General features: G+C 37.8%; 2 protein-coding genes across 2 annotated transcripts in view; one reads left to right on the forward strand and one right to left on the reverse strand.

Moving 5' to 3' along the window:
* Nucleotides 1-21,634, reverse strand: part of Etf-QO (electron transfer flavoprotein-ubiquinone oxidoreductase) — a 476,511-nt gene that overhangs the window by 409,241 nt on the left and 45,636 nt on the right. The gene's annotated exons all lie outside the window — the stretch shown is intronic.
* On the forward strand, nt 305-17,423 carry LOC135700978 (RING finger protein nhl-1-like). The gene is made up of 12 exons (XM_065221668.1): nt 305-496; nt 555-694; nt 756-946; nt 1,023-1,109; nt 6,535-6,654; nt 13,685-13,772; nt 13,930-14,135; nt 14,201-14,349; nt 14,420-14,566; nt 15,890-16,078; nt 16,147-16,219; nt 16,273-17,423. Exons 1-12 carry the CDS (start codon nt 375-377, stop codon nt 16,744-16,746), a joined length of 1,986 nt encoding a protein of 661 aa, XP_065077740.1. The 5' UTR covers nt 305-374; the 3' UTR covers nt 16,747-17,423.

The raw sequence follows: 21,634 nt of genomic DNA on the forward strand, positions 1-21,634 counted from the left end.
CGTGATGAAAAAAAAGGTTTTATTATGCGGAATTACATAAAAAAAAATATTTAAAAATACCAGTACCAATGTAAATCTCGCCTAATATGATACAATATGTTGTAAGAACTAACATTACATCTGTCTCAAGAACAAACACAGAGAATAAAAGGCTGGTGTGGTGACGATGTGACATCATCTAAAATGTCAAGACATGAAGATGACGTCCACCTCACGCCACACGAGATATTTACACTTGGTGATCTCAAAGAAACCCCACTTTACGGTGCCAGATAAGATATCAGCAACAGTCCTGTCGAAGTTACATTTTTCCTAGAATATCTTTTTGGCAGTACGCATTGTGCTAGAAGCAGTTAAACACGCTTTCATCCACAATGGAGCACAACAAGTTTCATAAACGTTCAGTGAAACTGATCACCTACGAGGATAACATGGCAAATGAAACAGCTGAAAAACAAGCCGAACGCAAACCTTTAAGCACCGGACATTCATTAGAGTAAGAGTCACCTAGAAACCCGAACTTCAAATTCCAATCTAATCATGCATATTTTTAGTAACGCTGTTCGTGCCTTGGAAAGTTTGGTAATTTGCTCAATTTGCCAAAAGCGGCTCAAGTCCCCCAAGATGCTCCAGTGTCAACACACATTTTGCCTCGCGTGCCTCGAAATGTCTTACCGCCAACAAGGGCAACAGCGTAAGTTTCTACCATTTTGAAAATCGAAAGTTGATGCTTTCAATTTCGTTCCATTTTTCAGATTATATTACTTGTTCTACATGCGAATCAAAGCACACATTCGCTTCCCCTTCTGCTTTGCTGACGGATCTTCCGAAAAATGTGTACATTGATTCAGTGCTGCAGGTCTTAAGTCAACCGACTGCTGGAACCAGTGTCTGTGCCCATCAAAAGCAAATCTTATCAGCTTCCAATTCTACTTCCAATTATGTCGTAAGTGTTTTTCGGTTCTCATATCACAGTAAAAAAGTACATGCCTTATCCATTACTAAATTACCCATTCTTCCAGATAAATGATGGTAGCTCCAACTCAACATGCAGCAAGTGTGACACTATCGGTAGCATTAAGATGCAAAATTGCAACCATTGCAATCAAGTAAGTAATTAAAAGTGCTGCTGATGAATTGTAAAGCTAGGAATCTTAAATTAAGCTAACCGCTTAATGAACATTGATCCGCAGAAAATGTACCATGCTCTTTTCATGCCTATGTTGTTTACGAACATCAAGGTTTTAATAATTCATGAAAAGATAAATCGTGTATCCACTATTCGTATATAAAGAATCAATTTGCGATTAATTGACCACTTTGTCAAGCAGTTTTGGCGTGACTTTCTACCTGCGATTTTACAAAACTGGACCAAATAATTTCTATTTTTTTTTATGAAACGCACAAATGTTGGCTACTTTTCTCGAGGTTCTAGAAGAAAAAATCTTAAAATAATGTTTTATTTGAAAGTTCGAGTGGTTGAATGAAGTGGTTAAATTAAAATAAATTGGTATACATGACCTCGGTGATATAAAACAAAAATCTCATGGCAACAAAAAATGATTTCGTTAAACATATTTTCAATGCTACTACATGAATGGTGCTCCTATGCAGCATAATAGAAAGTTTTGTCTTGCAAAAATTGCAAAAAAAAACATTTTATGCTGATGGGTCGAAAATGGAAATTATTTAATAATTAGACATCATAAAATAGGGATTTTCGAATTTCCAAATATTGTTTCCTACAATTCCTGTATTATGGCATCACTAATAATTTTCAATTGAAACATCAATAAAAAAATAGGTAAATATTTAGTTGAAGATGCTAATTTCAAATAACAGACTGTAGAGGTAATTTTTATACGATAGATGGAGTAGATGAAAGCATAGGGTTGATAGTTCCGATAGTTCCGTTCCGTTGCATATAGATAGTAGAATAGCGAGCTAGGACAACTTTAAAGGAAGGTACAAATCGGTTTTTTCATCTCTCTTTACCAAACTCCCCATTTGGAGAGGGATGGTGAGGGGTGTCGCCTTCCGCCACCACTGGCAAAAAGAGATGAAAACCGACCGCTCAAGTACCAACGATGTGTTTGAAACAGTTCTACCGATTTTTTACCGCACTTCAGTTGTTATTTGAAGGAAGGCATCCAGTCGGAGGTTTGGAAATTGCAACTATTGTTTACCCCTACCACGATATGTGCTCCTGTCATCGTTGACTTGACGATCTCGAGAGGACACGGGTGTGGTAGGTGCTGCTACTGTACCTTTACTGTCATTGGTCGAACATCCATCAAACCGATTTGTACCTTCCTTAAAAGTTTCCTAGCTCGCTATTCTACTATCTATATGTAATTTTCACACTGCCGTACTCTAACGGAACTATCAACTCTATACTTTCATCTACTCCATCTATCGTATAAAAATTACCACTACAGTCTGTTATTTGAAATTAGCATCTATTTATTTATTTATTATCATTATTCATCTGACTTTTTATTGTCTTAATGAATGTGATAGGGAAAAGACAAATTAGGTGGCGTAAAAATCACATAACTTTTCAAAATATAGTACAGTGAAGTCAGAGCATAAAAACTTAGAATTCGAGCTGATTCGACATCCATCATCCGAAGCAATCCTCGTCACCAGTATAGTCGCCTTATTTGGACTATATCTGGTGGATAGAATTTCGGTCTATCAAGAAGCGGAACCAATTCAATATATTGGAAACCAACAATTGCATGAATATTGGATCCTGATTGACCTGCAGTATCTAATAGAGGATGGACGCTTATTCTGGAAAAGCAGTTTTCTATTTGCCTCTGCTTTTATGGGCACTAACGATGTAACGAACACACTTTTGTCGGAAATAGTACCATCATCTCCTTCAAACTTCATCTTGTGTTCGCTTAACCCTGTAGTCCCATCGAATCTCTATTTTGCAGTCAATACAACATTATTGAGTTCGTCATCTGTGAAAGTATGAAGCATCTCAATATTTGCTTCTATTATTCTACTGCTTGTGTGTCTTAAAAGAGCCCCAAGTTTTACTTCAGCTGAAGTTTCTGAGATCAGCAAGGATTCTTTTTCGGGGTAACAACTTCTCTTTGCATCCAACACTTTGTGGTATGAACGATAAAGGTTTGCATTGCGCTGAACGGCAAGCTTCATTATTTGTAAACGTAACAAGAGATTTAGAAACTGAACGTTGCAATGACAACACTTGCGTTGCTCTTGATGGACTTCTTTGTGTTATATCTTGTAAAATAGTCGCAGAATCGTGTACTCTTTGTCTTCTCTTATAGCGAATTCGTTTATTTTCGGGGTTGGTGCGAAACCGAACTTTTTGTCAGTGCGAACCTCAACCTGAGCTAGGTTTTAAAAACAAACAAGTAAACTGACGTTTGTCAGAAAACAAGCAGACCCAATCTTGATACCCGATCCAGGTTGGAACTGAATAATAAACGAATTCGCTATTAGTTTCATTTGAGTAGCATATGCTAACTCAGCCGTTGGATATTTGCTCCTTAAATCCGATGTCTTCCGTCTTTTTACAACATCGCTGCTGTCTTCGAATGACAGTAACTTTCTGCCACGTTTAGTAGATGAGGGTGACGAAGGAATGTTATTCTACTTTACACGATCTGTAATGTGAATTTTTATGATATGTGACGCTCCATTTATGTGCATCATAGTGACAGAAATGTACACTACTTTTTCGAACTGTGTAACAAACAAAACATGGTGGGTGGTTAGAATGCTGTTAATAAAACATTGCTCAGCTCACATAGATACAACGAGATACAAATGACTACTAGATGAAATGATAGTATTTTCACTATAGTTTCATCATATTGATGAGTCGACTGCCCCTTTTTGCCTCTTTGAAGTTTGTGGATGCTTGAAATTTGGCTATTTTTGAGCTGATATTGCCTATAACATTTTCTGTTTTGCAGATAGAACCTTTTTGTCTTCGGTGTATTTTATTGATTTTTAAAAAGTTGCAGAACATTATAGTCAACTAAAACAAATAATTTCGGAAATATTTACAAAAAAACGGATTTTTAGACCCTTCTATAAAAAAACGCTTCATAACTCAAAATCGCAAGCACCGTCGAGGCATGGCGCCTTCAACAAAGTTTTTAGTTATGAAACAACCTACAACTTAACTGAATACTCTATATCTCTATATGGTCAAACTAAAAAGTTAGATTTTGCAGCGTTCCCTGTGGTGAAGTTCCGAACTAAAACTTAACTTCATACATGGGTCTTTTTATTTAGAAAAACTCTTCTGAAGACCCCTTATTGAAAAAACAACTGTGAAAGGTGCTAATGGAAAAGTTTCATGGATTTGGCCTTTCGCACCACTGTGCAATCTAGGCACAAATGCTCTTGGGCTCGGTATGTTACAACTGACTCTCGCCGCTGCTGTTCATAAGTAAACAAACACGACCTGCCGTAAAATTCTACCTGGACACATGTATGTCCCAGGCATGATGTATATTTACTTCTGGATGAATAATCTTTAATTTTGAACCGTCGGACGGTACCAGTACATGAGGCTTAGGAAATGTCCTCTTTGAGCCCTTCCGGTTCCGGATATCTGAATGTGGCCAGATGCACCTTACCTTACACCTTGCATGATGTATTTTTACTTCTGGATGAAAAATCATAAAGTTTGAGCCATCGAACGGTACTAGTACACTCGCTAGTACATGATGTTTTGGAAGTGTCCATTTGTCCAAATTGGAGAAAATCCTGGCCAGGGTGCCATTCTAGGAACATTTATCTTTCTTTTAAGCCCAATAGATCAAAAATCGGTCCAAAATTGAATTTTGGGAGCGTGTTGCAGTCTGGGTCTTTTTAGACCCTAACACACAATGTGTTACTTTTTTGTAGAGCCACTCATAGAGGTCACTTCCTTTTGGCAGCAAAATGTTCGTTTCCAAAAGTTAGAAAAAGTGAGGAAATTTCAGCTCTCTATCATATTTTGTTACGAAGCTACACTGTCTATAGCGGAGCCGGTGGTGTAGTGGTAAGCGTGATTACCTCTCACCCCAGCAGGCCTGGGTTCAATCCCAGTCGGCGCCGCCGGGATGTTCTGAGGCATAACATCTCTGATCACGTCTTCCTTCGGAAGGGAAGTAAAGCCGTTGGTCCCCGGTTCATGAGTTGATGGGTCGATAGGTAGGGTCCAGGTGTGGGAGCTGCCTTCCTGGCGTCGGTAGCATTGGTGCTCAGCACGGAAAACAAGATCGACGAAAAACAAACCAAAGAAAAAAAAAATACACTGTCTATAATCCCATATCAGTCCCATATAGAAAAAGTAGGCATTGAGAAAATGGCAGTTGAAGTTACGAAGTGCAATTCCCTTGTATATATTTGAAAAATTATTAATTGACAATTCTTGCACGTTGAAATCAGCTGAAGCTTGCATTTTTTGTTATATCACCAAAAAATATGGCGATCCAAAAAGCAGAACTGTAACTTGACCTCTGGACGTTCGAATTTCAGGATGGGACTGGTATGCGATTACTTTGCTTACTGGGACAAACTGACTTGATCAAGGGGTAGGTCACTCCGCACACCAATCTTTCGTCATCTTTTTTGTCAGTGTACCGCAGGTGTGCAGATGTTGCCGGTCATAGAGCAAGCTGCAATTGTTTGTAAAATATCCATCCCGGCAACCCGGTATTTTTGACACCTTGAATGTTTTGATTTGAAATCGCAAGCATACATCGGATTGAGAATGACGCGGGAAGTGGCAGGTGTGCGAAATTTTGATGTTTTGTGTTCATAGGATAATAAAAGTCCTGTGTTATAGGGTATTATAATGCCCTCAAAGGTAGACCAGAAGCCTAGCCTTTTGTGATGTGAAAAACAACGGTCTATCAGCGGCCGACACCGGTGGGGAACATTGTTGGAGACCGACTATAGAGGATGATGAATATGACTTCGGTAGTTTGTTTAGTGTGAGTTGCAGCATTATTTGAATTAAGAGTACTTATGGGGTATGATTAAGTCCTCTTGAGCTCATTCTAGAACCTACATTTCGTATTTAGATCTATCAGTGAACTGCTGGTCTGAGTTCCTTTGGTATATTCAACTAAAGGATGTTCCTGAACATACAGTCAAACAGCACGTAATGTTGTGAACAACTTCAATGACAGTTGTCCAGCAGTGCTCCCATTTTATTTGCACCAATCCAATGCCTACGAAATTGTGCCGAACGTCTGCCGATGGATGTGCCCAAGCAGTGCCGAATCTGATTTCGGCATAAGGGGTTGTTCATAAACTACGTAGACAGTTCAGGGGGGGGGAGGGTTTGACAATTATCCACGGGCCATACAAATTTTAAAAAAAATATATTTAAATTTTGACAATTGTCTACGCAGGGGGAGAGGAAATCCATATGAAAGTGATATGCGATTATAGGCAGTACAGCTTTTTTTTAAGTGACGCCGGGTCAAAAAAAAAGATCCTAATGCACAAGGAACCAAATTTTCATTAACATTAACCATATATCATTTTCAGGTTCTATGCGCTATCTGTTGGCAATCCCATATGGATCAACTCATACAACAAGTAAAACAACTCGACGTTCAACTTAACTCGGGTTGTAAAAAAATGGACCATAAAATGACCGACTATAAGGTAAGACCCGATATAAAGGTATAAGATACACATACAAAGCCATCAATCAACCACGACTTTTTGCTCACCTATGCCATCCCGGACCACCAAATGGCGTGTGGCGGTGTTTTCTTACTTGTTGATGTTAATAATGCCAAGAAGCAACGACTAAATTGGTCGACTAATGACAAACGAATCAAACGAAAGCGAGAGTAAATTCCGGATTCCAAATAACGTAGAGAGTGATCGAGAGAATGAAAAATTCACGATTTTGTCTCTATCGAACGTGATCATTCTTATCGCTGGGGTCGATCATCAATCCGTTGTGTGTACAAAATACTTACATCATTTTGCATAGCAAATCTGTTGCAGTGTATCACTCTAGTATATTTATTTCGGTCTGCTACTATTATCTTGCTCCAACGTTAACCGTACTGTTGTGATGGTAGACACATAATATTTTAATTTTTATACAATCAATTGGCCAGCTTTCAACTTCGGTCCACCTGAAATCCGAAATGAGCGCGCGTACGATTTTATTCAAATGTAGTGCACGTGCTTGGAATAAAGCACGTGTGACTTCAGTTGTCCAATGTTCACTTATGGACATCGGGCCTGATATAACTGTGCAAATTTTACCGCCCCCGTCGTCGGGTGTAGCAGACGGTGGCGTTTAATTGAGGCGATCAATTTGACGAGTAAAAGTTTGCCCCTCCCCCAATGTGTGTAGATATTATCGGCGAAATCAAATTCATAAACAAAATTCGTACGCAAACACTTTCCAACCTGCAAAAAGGGATACGTGAAACGTTGCTTGCGCATACCTATAAGAGAAACTTTTTGGCAAATTTCCGTCATCGATTGATGTTCTGTCAATGGACCGAGACAAATGAGTTGTTTGACCCAGTCAAGGTGACCCCTCACACAAGTGTTCATCGAATCATTAGCACTTATTCAGGGTTTGAGTGAAATGAGCAAATCATACACCAGTACTTGCGACAAATATGGATATATACTATTGAAAAGTATCTTCATAATTGTGTGGCTTTAAGTAGTTCGGTCCCTAAACCCGTGCATGTAAAACAACGTAGTTATAAAACAAACCAGGCAGTTAGTGACGGGATTCCTGGACCGGCTAAAGCATTGGAATGGTCAGAGGAAGAAGCGATTATCCCCCTGAGTATCAGAAATAAATTTCCGGATTTCAAAATTTGTTGTGCGTTGTAGAATATTGAAAATTTATCAAGCTTCAGGATAGCACAATTAGTCCTTGAATTTAAGTATTTTTTTGTAAACCCGATATTTTGAAAGTTTTTCATATCCTGCGGATTTTAAATGTTTTATTATTCAGAATCATGCAAATTTTTTGAAGGACATCAAATGTTACTGTCAAATACTACTGGTCAGAATGGGTCATTAGTACGAAGTTTGGAATAGGACAAATTGAACTTTTTTTTTAAGATTTTTTATTAATCTTGAACATGAAATTTTTTAGATCGTGGTAAAAAATTGGAGACCTCGAGCTAAGAATTTTTTTTTTCCAGATTCTAGGTCGATCAAACCTTTTCTGAATTCTGATTTTTACTACAGAAATGTCTCCAGGATAAGGTAAGGTGTTCAAGGTGTCCATTCAAATCCAATTTTTCAATTCCTGATTTTTTCAAGTTATTAAAAGATACAACCCAAATATCATCCCTGCCTCAAACAAAAATGGCGTTAAAAAATAACCGTTTAGAGATAATCAAATTTTTTTCGGCATAATTGCTCTACAATACGTCTACGTCAATGAAAACAGATATGATATGGGATTTACATCAACATGTTAATCTCTCTAGATCTGAAAATTTTTATAGAATCATGAATTCACATAAAGCTAAGTCTAACTGCAAAAAATGAGCCTATTTTTTTTATATGCCGGAAAAAGCATATATCAATGCAAGAGCCCTGAACAGGATAAACGCAGTATAAAAAGTTCTTCAAATCTTTCTGGAGTTTGAATTTTAAAGTTTTATAAGCCAAACAGCAGTTTGTGGAATACAAAGATGTGTTACTAAAATATTGATCATTCTCCAAATTGTCCTGGAGATATTGTACAGGTTAATCGAAATCTTGATCGATGTCAAATCAGAATTTTTGTGCATTTTGTACTTCACAGAGACTCTTTAAAAAACATAATTTAAAATTATTAATTGTGTATAAAAATGGCATTGGTGGAGTGTCAAAATTATCCCGGGTATTTGATTTTGAAGTTCTGCATACTCAACAAGGTATATGATGGTTCGAATTAATGATAGAATAGATAAACCTTCGTTTGGTTTGGCTTCCCAAGTAACACTTCAAGTTTTATCGTGGTTTTAAAGCATTCTACAAGTCTAAACCCTAGTCTACAGAACCCTTATAAAACCAAAATTGTTACTTGGGTTATCAGGTGTTCCAAATGTCTGGAGCTCAGATCTTTATTTAATTTTTATTATAGCCACTTTAAAAACTCTTGGATCATTCGTGCCTTATCCGGGTGAGATTTGAACTCATGACTTTGGCGTGAGGGATATGGATTAAGACCTTTATGTTTTACAGACTAACCACGGTATTCTACGATGTCCTGATTAAGAAAAATATGAATTTCAATGTTTGGCTTATGATTCTTATGTAAAATCCAAAAATGTATTCAGAAAAAATCTCAGTTGGATAGTTTTCTAGATACAGTTAAAAAGTGAAATTTCTCTTTAAAAAAGTTTGTTTACTAAAACACAAACATCTCCGGCTGGAATGAAGCTATATCAATTATTTTAACGCAAAATCAAAGGTCCTCAATTTTATTTTCCAATTGCTATTTGTCTCGTGCACGAAACAAGTGACAGAATGGAGTTTTTGTAATTTTGAGGTTTTTTTTTGAAACTTTACCACAGTGAAAACATAATATGAAATTTGTTGTAATTTCCAGTAATATTTCAAGTTTTATAAACACACTAAGATTATTTTACCGTAATCTGTGAAATTTTACCGAAATCTCAACAGCTGAACGTTCGGTAAACAGTTCGGTGATTTTTCACAGTTTTTCTGTAATTTTTCAACGAATATCTGTGAAAAATCACAGAATATCTATGAAAAATCACCGAACTGTTTACCGAACGTTCAGCTGTTGAGATTTCGGTAAAATTTCAAAGATTTCGGTAAAATAATCTTAGTGTGAAGGTTTAAAGGATTTTTCAATTTATGTCCTACAAGCATAGAGGTAACTGACCAGAAGGTCCCGAAAAAAAGTGCTCAACTTTTTGGCTCAGTTCTGGTATTATCTTCGGTCCCAAGCTAATCGATGCACCCCTCGAAACATACACACTAATCCAGCATTTAGTTGTTCGGTATTTTTTTGTACTGGGCTTACACGGTAAAACGAAAGATTTACTGAAAATTCAGTTTAAATCAGGTGAATAACCGACGTTCTGTAAAACACAAACTGAACTTCGGTATCGTTTGATGCAAAATACTGTACACAGAACATTTATTTACTGAGAAAGTCGTTAATTTCCAAATTTTCGTGATTTCACGAAAAGTCAGTAAAAATAATTACTGTGCACAAAGTAGTCTTTATTGTTTTACCGACTGGTCAGCAAAATAGCCACCTTGTTTTACCGACCACGAATTGTAAACTCTAACCTGTCAATTTTATTCCCGCCGCCATTTAAGCTTCAGTAAAATCCGGGAGCAAATGTTGAATCGCGCAGTTTTGTTAAAATTTGAATAATATTGGGAATAATATCATGAATTATATCATGACGGAACTGGGAAAGCTCGACAGCGAAATTGAAGACCTATTTCGTTGGTACCAACACTAATTATTTACTCTTTTTGCAGTTCCTTGATCTCCAACTAATTTTGATTAACAAAATGGATGTTTGTATTGTTTGCTTTCACTGTCGACGCGCTATTCCGGGTACGTCAAGGGATTAAGTCGTCAAATTAATTGGCATATTATAAACGGTGAATTGCACCAGGATTCATGCTTTTATTACTGCACATTCACTACTTTTAATATAACTGGATAACACGGTATAATAATGAACCAAATAACTGTCTTCTCAGTTAAATTGCAGCGAAATAAACAAATAGAAAATACTGGGTTTTCCAGTATACGCAACTAAAGAGCCTAAATTTATAAAGAGGCGACATGTCAAAATTGGAACAATCGATTGTCTGTCAAAGTCATAGGAAAAGTCATTCCAATCGAGCAGAAGACCTGTCAAATGGATAAGGTGTCGTCTCTTTATAAATTCAGGCTCTTTATACGCAACTAGAACCAATTACTGAATGAACAGTTATTTTTGACAGATTGACTTTACGGACAGTTCGGTAATGCAAATTATTTCTGTGATGATTACTGGGCGATCCGCAATTCAAAAACCCAGTAAAATTTTACTGACTCCAGTAATCTAAAGTTAGTGTGTAGGAAAATCCACGAACCTCTCTTTTTATCCGAGGGGGGCGACTCTATCTTCGATGCAGAAACGATTTTGTTTTGCTGTGCTTAGCTGCACGTAAGATGAGTAGATTTTAAGAAGATTGATGAAGATTTTGAAGATTTCCTGCAAAAAGATGGAAGTCAATGCGAGTAGATGGATTTAGATGCTTAAAATGGCAAGAAGATTTTTCGTAGATTTATTCGCTGGCGTGAGATTTTTCGAACATCTATGATTGAGATTTAGATGTGTCGCCCCCCTCGTTTTTATCTGCCAAACTTTCATAGCGAATCAAAACAAACATAGTGTAGAACTAGAATTTCAACAAGAATGGGGTACGCTTATAGATGTACTTGGGACTAATAGGCTAGTCAAGTAGTGAGCCAATTTAAAATCGTTAGTTTCCACCGGTTGCTACAAGGCTATGATAAAACCAAAATCGTTACTTGCGATGAGTATATATGATCTTGGTGCGATTGGGGTTTTCCCGCATTTTCCTCGTTTTTTTTCCCGGTAAATCCGAATTCTAGGTTTTTTTCCCTGATTTCGCGGTTACCGACAATACTTCCTTCAAGAAAAACAATTTTTCTTGCATTGACATGGAGGTTCGCGTCTGCTGCCCAGGAACCGTTCACGGCCACTAGCTACCGCCCGCCCAGTCTTGGGCGTATCCAGCGAGGCATCCTTCAGCTTGCTCACAACTAGCGATAGACCAGCAGACAATCACTTTTGTAAGCCGTAAACTCGCTGATTCATGGCAACGTCGACCACCGAATCATCACCAAAACACAACCGTATCCAAATGCGTTCGAAACTGCACTGGGTACACCTATAAAAATCTACATTAAAAACCCGAATTTATCCACCTATGGTGTGATCAGACCCTTCTTACTTATTCAAGTTTATTTATTTTATTGTCATTATCAGTGAACAAGCCCCCCACCCCCGTGTCATCCAGTGACGCTACGCCACTGCCTGGGGGTACCCGGAATATATCCGGGTGTAGTCTATTTGGTGAGGCTACCAATCACCTTATCATCGTATTTTAATGTGATTTAATGGGTTTTAATTCAATTCATATTCAAGCAACTTCCCCATAGCAGTGCAGCTTCTTCCTCCTTTGATGGTTGCTTATGTGGGCTCTGCAACTCGCTGCTTGCAGGCAGCCTTTCGTTGTTACTAGAGAACAATTTTCAACGCCACACGCCGAAAGCACTGCTACTGCTGCTACTGCTGCTACTAATTTCGACGACCGAACACCACCACAAAGTGGTGTGGTCGTTGGGAGCGTGTGGCTGAGTATGGCGATGAGTGTGCAAAATATTACTCAATTCCATCCTCCCTATTCGCACGCGCCCGAGGATCGGAGGCGAATGCCACTTCGACTTGTTTCGTCTACTTACTACTCTCTGACGACTGTGCTGGGGAAGCAGCATATGCATGTAGGTAATTGGTGGATTTGTTAGTTAATTCGACGCTTTTGGACAATGCAGGGCATTTACCAGTTTTTCAATCGATGCGTAGCCATGTTTCTGATCGATTGGTGATAAAATTATTGAAATTGGACCAGGGACAGCTGAGTTATTAACGTTCAAAATCTTTCTTAATTTGTTACATGTTCCATTTTTGGTTTTCACAAAGTGTACCCCCATATAGAAATCAAAGACGTAGTCCTACGTCAAAAAACCCTTCAAATTGACGTTGTAAGATCACGAATAGATTTGGTTGTGGAGTAATTTCTTCTGAAAGATGAAATTTTTAAAAATCTTGAAAATCCAGGGTTGTAGCCTAGAGGGATCTAGGCATTTTAGAGCAAAATCAAAAAAGGTGTTTGTTCACAATGCCAAAATAAGCGTTTTGGCCAAGTTTGGCTAAAATCGGTGACATCGACCACAGGTGTCAGTGACTCTGTCATTTTACTATGGTGGAAAAAAAATGTATTGCTGATGTATAAATAAAATACATGCATTTTTATATTAGCAAACAAGCCGCTCTCCAGTGAGGGTAGCTGGCCAATTCCATTATTGTTGCTGATCCTAAATCGCACTTCATGGAGATAATCGTCTATTTCCAGCAATTTTCGCCAAAACTTGATGAGAAATTCATTCAAACTTTATGGAAAATACACTATTTATTTCGTAATACAACATTTTATTTTCAAACTGGTGCGCTTTTGAAGTTTTTGACAGATGTTCTACGTGAGATCATAAATTACAGTTTGTTCAGTTAATTTGAACAATTGTTCGGTGATAAAATGATGACCATACAGTAAAAGAGATATGTTTGCCGATGAACCAGTAGTTGGTATTTCCGAAATAATTAATCACAAAAGAGAATTTAAGTTTACACAACAGATCAGTGATGAAAATAGAGAACACAGTAAATGATTTTGGAAAATACCGACTGTCAGTACCTCAAATTACTGCTTTCGGTATAGACATGAAAAAAAGCCGATTTTTTTTTGCAATTTAGTAGTTTTGCCGAGTGTAGCCCGCTAAAAAATCTGAAAATCGAGTATGCTATTGAGTGTGTAGGTTGTTTAATCAGTTTTAATTTAATTCGCTATTTCATTATTATTTTCCTTAACTCAACAGATCCGGTTTAAACATCTCAATTCGCAAATCAAGGCGCATTTCGAAGAAAAATTACAGATGCTTGAGGAACAAGAGCGTGCATTTCTAGGTATTCAATTTATCATCAATATTTATTCACTTGAAACTGCAACCGCATCGGTTGCTGCTATTTGGATGCAAATCATTTAATCTTTTCGTCTTTACACTTGTCCCTTGTCACTTGCCATGTGCTGGATTGAATGTTCGACAATGCCCACCAAATGAAGACGAATCGCAGAGAATACTAAACGATGCACTGTGCGCGCACGAACTCGTGATGGAGAAGATACGCCGCCTCAAGACGACCATCGAGGACAATACGATTGGCACACACGGAAATTTTGTACAGGCCTTCCTCAATTTGCATAAAGAAATTTCGATCGTTTTTGAAGAGATTTCGCATTGGGGTGAAGAAATTGTTTTATTCGACCAGGTACCGGTCAGCGTTAAAATGTGTTAAGCTGCCGCCATAAAATGTGCATTTTTTTTTGTTTTCAGAAAAAAATCAAGATAGAAGTAATTACTGCACAAGACGGCGGTAATGAAGGTTCTCTGACTGATGTGGATTGCAATCAGGAAACCCAGAAAACTGGTTTCGTAAAGCCAGCGGTATTGGACACTGAAGAAGCCGTTTTCACTTTTTACAAGTTAGTTATACGCAATGTTTGCCGTTGGAAATATCTATTGATTTTTTGTTGCTTGTTTATTCCTTGAAAGAAATCACACCTTTAAACCTAAACTATTTTGGAACAAGTGCCATCGCCCAGCAGGTGTTGGTGTAGCTCCTTGGAAGCATGAAACTATTGACCATCCTATGTTGTACATAGCTGGAGCAGAAAGTAAAGTGGTGTACGTCGTTAACAAGTAAGTATTTTCATTAATGTACCAATTGTATCATAAAGCTTGCAAACTCGTGTTTTGTAAAATAGGGTCTGCAGGGGTGGCAAACAACTGTCATACTGATTCCGTTAGATTACACTACAGCATATTTGAACTTTGTACGCTGGTGGTCATTTTCCATGTAAAATCGTGTGCTGAATCAAAAAACGTAGTTAGAAAAAATCTCAGTAGGATAGTTTTCTAGATACAGCTAAAAAAAAAATAAATGTCACTCAATACTAAAATACAATTTTTTTTAAATAAATCTCGATGAACATTTCAAAAGGTCCTATCTGCTTTGATCGATTCTCTTCATGAACTTTCTCTTTTGATAACCACGCCTACGCAAACAAACATTTGGCGCTCTTTTTGCCACACAGTTTGATAGCAGAAGTTATTGTCTTGCCCTTAGAACTTTGAACACAGCAAGTAAAGCTTTTGAAATTGAGTTATTAACGAAAGAGATAGTCGATGAAGAGCTTATCTAATATATTATTTAATATCTACGGCTGTAATGAAGCCATATAAATTATTTTAACGCCAAATAAAAGGTGAGAAAATTTGCTTTCGATCAACTCAACATAATTTTTTTGTTAGATTAGTGGTTTTGTTGGCAAAACCACTACAAAAACAAATATTTACGGAAACAATCATTTAACAATAGTACACATTGTAGATCTGGCAACACAAATACACCAGAGCTTTTGGTTTTGCACAACAGAATGTATGGTAAATGGGAATATTGTAACAGAAAAGGCGGGTTGTTATGAAATCTAACAATTCAAAAATCATGTTTTCCTCGAATTTTTATTATGAAAGGCGATAGTCTTTCTTGTTGATCTTTTGTATGGATTTTTTTTTTTCGCGATTGAAAAGTTTCATTTATATCTTCCAAAACTGTAAATGCATACATTATTTAGCCGTATAAAAGTTATGATATTTAAATGCTGTAATTTTTCCCGGATTTTAAATGCATCTTAAAAATTCAGAAAAATTTCTTGTTTCAGAATTTTCAAGGTAGACAATATTCGGATTTTAAACGGCTTTTAAATAAATACTGATAGCTTGGTGTATGTAAATGTATGCTAGGACATTCTGTACATTTTTCATGAAATACTAAGCATATCTAATTCTTAAGAATGATCTAGTAAAAATCACAAATAGAGCAAAGCGATTGATGAATTTTCTAAAAATCATGTGTGCTTAAAAACGGGAAGGTACTTTAATACCGAATACCGTAACATATTTGAGGCTGTTACTCGTTCCAAAAACAATCATTAATTGGTTATGATTCCATATAATTTTCAGAAATTCCGGTGAAATAGTTCAACGAATTGTTCACGATGACATGGCATATCCGAATGGCATCACATTCGACGAAGGCAAGCAAGAAATATTCATTTCCGATAAATGGAAGCACTGCGTTTTTGTATTTTCAGCAGATGGCTTATTCCTGCGGCAAATTTGCGGAAAAGGCGATCAGGAAGGTTTTTTGAGGTATATTGCACCTTTTAACAAAAGAAACAAGTTGGTGTTCAAAACGATATCTTTTTTTAATTTTTCAGGTCTCCTGAGGGAATTGCAATAGGTCCAAGTGGAGCACTTTTCATATGTGATACGGGAAACGATAGGGTTCAGGTAAAAAATAGCTTCAACAATTGGGCTATTTTTGTTAAAATTTACTATTTCAGTGTGTCAATCCTGCGAATGGACGAATGCTTTCGCAATTTGGGTGCATTCCGAAGGATCAGCTGCTAAAAGCTACGCTGACCAAAAGACCAACGCGATATGTGGATCTTAAGTGCCCTACAGGAGTAGCAATTCATAACGACAAAGTTGTAGTGCTGGACAGCGGCAATCGGAGGGTCAAAGTTTTCAATAAGCAGGGCGATAAAATCCTCGAATTTGGTCAAGTAGGATCGATAGTTGGTCAATTTCAATATCCTGAGGTTATTGCTGTCGATCAGAGCGGTTTCATTCTAGTGGGTGACGGAGGTAATGCGAAAATTTTGATATTCCGCCCTAATGGTAGCTTCGTAACGGCACTTGGATGTCGTGGTGAGAAACCCGGAACGTTCAACTGGCTGTCAGGGCTGTATGTTAGCAAGGACCGTGAGATTATCATTAGCGACTACAAGAACCACACTGTGCAAGTGATTGCTTAACATAAGGTTGTACACATTTTAGTGAAGGAAGCTTAGACCTTTATTTTGATTTTAGTCATATATTTACACGAGTCTATACTGTTACACAATGCAGCGCAATTTGAAAGAACTAAGAACCTAATCAATAAAAATACCCTAAAAAACATTTCACAGATTTGATTGGATAATGTTATAATATCATTACAACGTGTTCCCTGTTTTTTAGCACTGTATTCTTAGGTAGTAGGGAGTAGGAATCTCCTGATATTAAATAATTTTGAAATAAGCGTACTTTTTAAATTACAGAACTGAATTGCAGTTCCAGCAAGTCTCAACAACACACAACGAAAATTATCGAGCAAATGTTTAAACTTCAATGACTCTTTGCTTTTGCACCCTTCCTTTAATTAATCAGAGGAGAGAATTTTCAAAACTCTGAAATATTTTGTGAGTTCAATAATTTTGAAATTCTTTTCAGCTCTAAGACCGCAACACATTTTAGAAAGGTCCAAGAATATATATAATTTTTCAATTCCCAGCATCTGATAAGTTTTTCGAAGTCCCAGAATTTGTTTTTTCTGGGTTATAGAATTCACCGATTGTCACTAGGCCAAACGCTTATGCATCAGGTATAATAAGTCATTTTGAAACTTACGACAGATTTTACAATCTTGTGGCTTCTCTAATAAAAAAAATACCATAAACGAACGATAGCCCAAATGATAAGGCTGTTCCACAAATGGTTTGAATGATACCCCGAATACGTCGTTAAGGCAAAATAAACATACCCATTGTATTAGGGTTATTATGAGATAAACAGATATATTCGAGATAACGTATGTGGAAAAAAATAGGACCTTATCCCAAACAAATATTTGCGTTTAACTTCAACTTTTCAACTACTTTAAAACATTTTTTTTTTTGAGATGTGGAAATCCAAAACATAGGAAAAATTTGAAATAAAGATTATTTCATTTTATGATGTACAAGGGGGTCAGGGGCCATGTCACCGATGTGAATATATATTCACACCATCCATAATACACCAGGGAAGGGGAGAGGAGTGAGCAACACAGCATCTTTACCCATGGGGGTTAAAAAAGTTCTGCGAGGTATACTTATGGTAAACCAGCTGCTCAGGGATTGTAGAAAGGAAAGGGTTGGGTAGGTTTTGTATGAAAAGCGAATAAGTTATTATCGTATCGTTGAAAAATGACCTCGATTACATCACACCGTCAATAAAAAAGAAATTAAAAGAGATCGAAAGAGATTATTAGTGAGTTTTAAACTGTTACCTATTAGAGATACATTTGTAAAATTATCTCCCTGTACTGAACAGCCATCTCTCTCGTCCTCCCGCCGGCCGCCTAAACGTCTGAAGGAGTGTGACGTCAAACTCCGTCATTCATTCAATCAGCCGGAGAACGAAAGAGCGTGCAATGAGCGTCAGCGACCCTAATAAAAAGTGGGGGGAACACCATACATGAACGATACCACAAATCGTGCCACCATACCACATATTGTTGGGATGATAACTGGAATAGGTTGTTAGGCACTCCTTATGGTTATCGTTCATGCGGGTGTTTCAAAGCAATGTACATCTTATCAACCCTCTGTGCGACCCAACCCGTGCAATGTATTTAATGTTGAGAGCCTTGTGTGCTTTATCATGAGTGGTCACGGATCCGGCAATCTTCACATGACTATGCGTCCCGGTGACGACGCTTACGATCTAGCCGGTTTACAATAGGTTTTATACAAGAGTACTAGAATAGATCGGAGTATACTTACAGTTTCAACGTTCCCATGAACTCCTTGTTTACCTTCAATCCTACTGCCTTCTCTTGTTGTATTGTGTTTTTGGATATGCCACTTCCATCATCCCTCTGACATAAGATAATGGATCCTCGCTCCGGAATGTCTTCAAAACTGGGGGGGATTAAAATCACTCCTCGTGCACAACCCTTCCAGATTACCGAAAGAGCGCCCGGTGCGATTGGTCTCACCCGATATTCTTGAAATGCTTGACATTTTGAATAAAACATTGCCATTTCCAGACTTCGTGTTGTTAGTTTTCTTGAAGGTCTTGTGCTTAATGCTTGATTTGTCATTCGCTTCGTGTATCTAAGAATTGACTCTATAAATAGATAAAAAAAAAAAAAAAAACAAACACAACGCTTCCCGCCCACAAGCTGAAGACCGAGTGCAGAATCTTTGTGATGATACTTTTCAAACGTGCATATCCATAGAAATAAATCCAATTCAATAAAGGATTGATTTCCACTGCGACTAAATCCAGCATTCCTACTAAAACATCAAATGCTGTGCTTAATCATTTATTATTAGTACAGAGCAATAAACAATGTACGGTGATGATTAATCTGTTAATATGCTTTTATAAGCGGGTTCAAATGCACTTTTGGTAAGCATCAACACTGATCTGGCAACACTAGTGTGCATCTTTCCAATGTGGTAAAGATCCAGATCAGCCCTGGGAACTGGTAGCCTAATTAAACTACCTCAAGGTTTTGCCAAAGCCCAGGGAAATTTGAAATAAAGATTATTTTTAAGCGAATTGTGTGTTCACCGCTCAACCTCCATTTACCACTAAACAAGTTTTAAACATGCACTTTACTGATGAATTCAATGATTTAAGATGCCTGCTAAAGATTTTGATCGGGATTTTTTTAATTAAAATTAAAATAATTTGTAAATTACATTAGTGTATTTTTCGCATGCAACTCTTTCTGTTTTCACGCGTTTTATTTTTTTTAATTTTGCCCTTTGCAGGAGAGTCATTTTTGTGTTTCAGAAATGCAAGTGAAGTGTGCCGTGGCCGCTATTAGACGTGTTTGTTTCCGGTCGCTGGAATTGTCGGTTTTGATTTCGGCGTTGGTCGCGAGTTGATTCGACAGGTTAGGAGCTGGCGCTGTGTCTTACAAACTATGTCCTGGCGAACTGATCGCGATCGTGATAATGGTGGAAATCGGACGCAGTCCTTTTTTTCTCTGCTGAGATTCCTCTAGTTGGAGCAGCTAGCGTGTGTTTCGTCGTTGATGGGGGTTTACACTGCTGTGTGATTAACAAAAGGCGAAAGTTCTATTTTTAACACCGGTTGAAGAAGTAGCGGCAGCATATCTATGGGAGCTCTTCGAAAGTACCGTGATGTCATGGATTCCTTTGTAACATATCAGGTGAGATCATTTCTTTAAGTTTCTCTTAACTTACAATCCATTATTATATGAAACATTATATGCTGGGAGCGGGAGGGTCCACCAGGGCAGTGGAAATGTCAACTCCGATTTTAACATTTCGGGAAAAGAGGGCGGGCTCTTCCCCCACTCATTGGGACATCCTCCTGTTGGATGGCCTGTTTTTTGACCGGTTGTATGGTCCTGTTGTTGGAAGGAGATTCTCATTTATCCCGTGGATGCACCTGGGCGATGTTGCCCACGGATTCACCCAAACTATTTTTGGCCCTTCATACAATGGCAGGTTGAGAACAATTAGATGTTATTAAACTTGATCAAGTTGAACAGTGATGATAGCCCACAGTCTACCAACAGTTGTCTTGCTGCAGTGAGTGGTAGTTCCATATCAGCATTATGCAGGAGGGGTACAGAATTTTAAATAAAACCATAATTTTATTTGATTTTAAAGTGATTCAATTTGGTTGCAATTCTCAATTCAATCCTGTATTAACGCGATTTTAATTTTTTAGATTTTGCCGTCATGCAGGACGGGTACAAAATTTTAACTATCACCATATTTTTCATTGATTTTTTGAAACAAGTTGCTTTATATTTGGTAGCAATCCGCGATCATACGATCAAAAATGCTGGCGATATAAAAATCGTATAACAACAGAATTTATTGTATACATATATAAATTTCTACTATCGACATTAACTCATTTTTTTGGGTCTAAAGTGAGCTATGTACGGGCACTCCATTATACTGGGCTTTGCTGTGCAGTTTGGGTTAATTATGCATTCGCTATGCTGCCCATAAAAGCATAACTGTCCCATATGAATAGGAAATCAAGCAAAGATGGGACAGTTATGCGAATATCGGCAGTATGTTCTTAATTCACGTTCGTTCTATTTAAATTAAAAATTCGCTTATGCCGTATGTTTGACTATTTTTTTATCTCGCACTAATTATCGACATTACCAGTTACCAATGAGTCCATATATACTAACGCATCGACCACTACGATTTTATCGTCGTCAATCCGAACTCATGTTAAAAGGGTAACATTCTCCTCTGTTGACTCTGTTCCTCTCATATATTTCGTCTTCAATGTGTCCAATCTGCTTGGCTTCAGCCTTCCGACTGGTGTACGTATTGTCTGGAAGCTAAGTGTCATGATCTCGATGTAATCGACGAAACCAAGACGCTGGACGGACTCCCGGTCTCCGCTCTTCTGATCTCATATTCCTTACTTTACTTTACTTTTACTAGTCTGACGTACCTCAGGATTTGACCTACATTACAATATTCGTGGCTCCTTGTCTCAAGTTTCTTGAGCACCCTACATTCCTAGATCGTGCTCCACTAGCGCTAACCACCTAGCTCGTTTCACCTCTGCGTCTTGTACCGGACGGATTTGAGACAAACATAATTTTTGCGGGACTGTTGAACAGTGTTTCAAGGTACACCAATGCATCTACCACCTCGAACTCATCTCTTCTGTTTATGCGAACCCTATCGTGCTCGGTTCCTTCAGCCAACAGATATTTTGTCCTCGACTTATTCACATTAAATTAAAGAACGCCTACAACGAAGCAGATGAACTGACTAGATTTATTTAGTATCGAAGCCTCTGTCGAAGTCCTTTGCGAGTTTTGAACGAGTCCGATAACGCACCCGATATCTTCGCATAGCACTGCACATCATCCATCCGTTC

The sequence above is a fragment of the Ochlerotatus camptorhynchus genome, unplaced genomic scaffold, assembly GCF_037179485.1.
Source record: "Ochlerotatus camptorhynchus isolate MF236.1 unplaced genomic scaffold, CSIRO-AGI_Acam_v1.1 ptg000146l, whole genome shotgun sequence".
NCBI lineage: Eukaryota > Metazoa > Arthropoda > Insecta > Diptera > Culicidae > Ochlerotatus > Ochlerotatus camptorhynchus.

Bases quoted from the DNA above. Each gene is read 5' to 3' on its own strand.
- LOC135700978 (XM_065221668.1), top strand. From the start codon at position 375: ATGGAGCACAACAAGTTTCATAAACGTTCAGTGAAACTGATCACCTAC. The intron at 947-1,022 runs GTAAGTGTTTTT...CCATTCTTCCAG, and splicing joins ATTCTACTTCCAATTATGTC to ATAAATGATGGTAGCTCCAA. The intron at 14,350-14,419 runs GTTAGTTATACG...ATTCCTTGAAAG, and splicing joins GCCGTTTTCACTTTTTACAA to AAATCACACCTTTAAACCTA.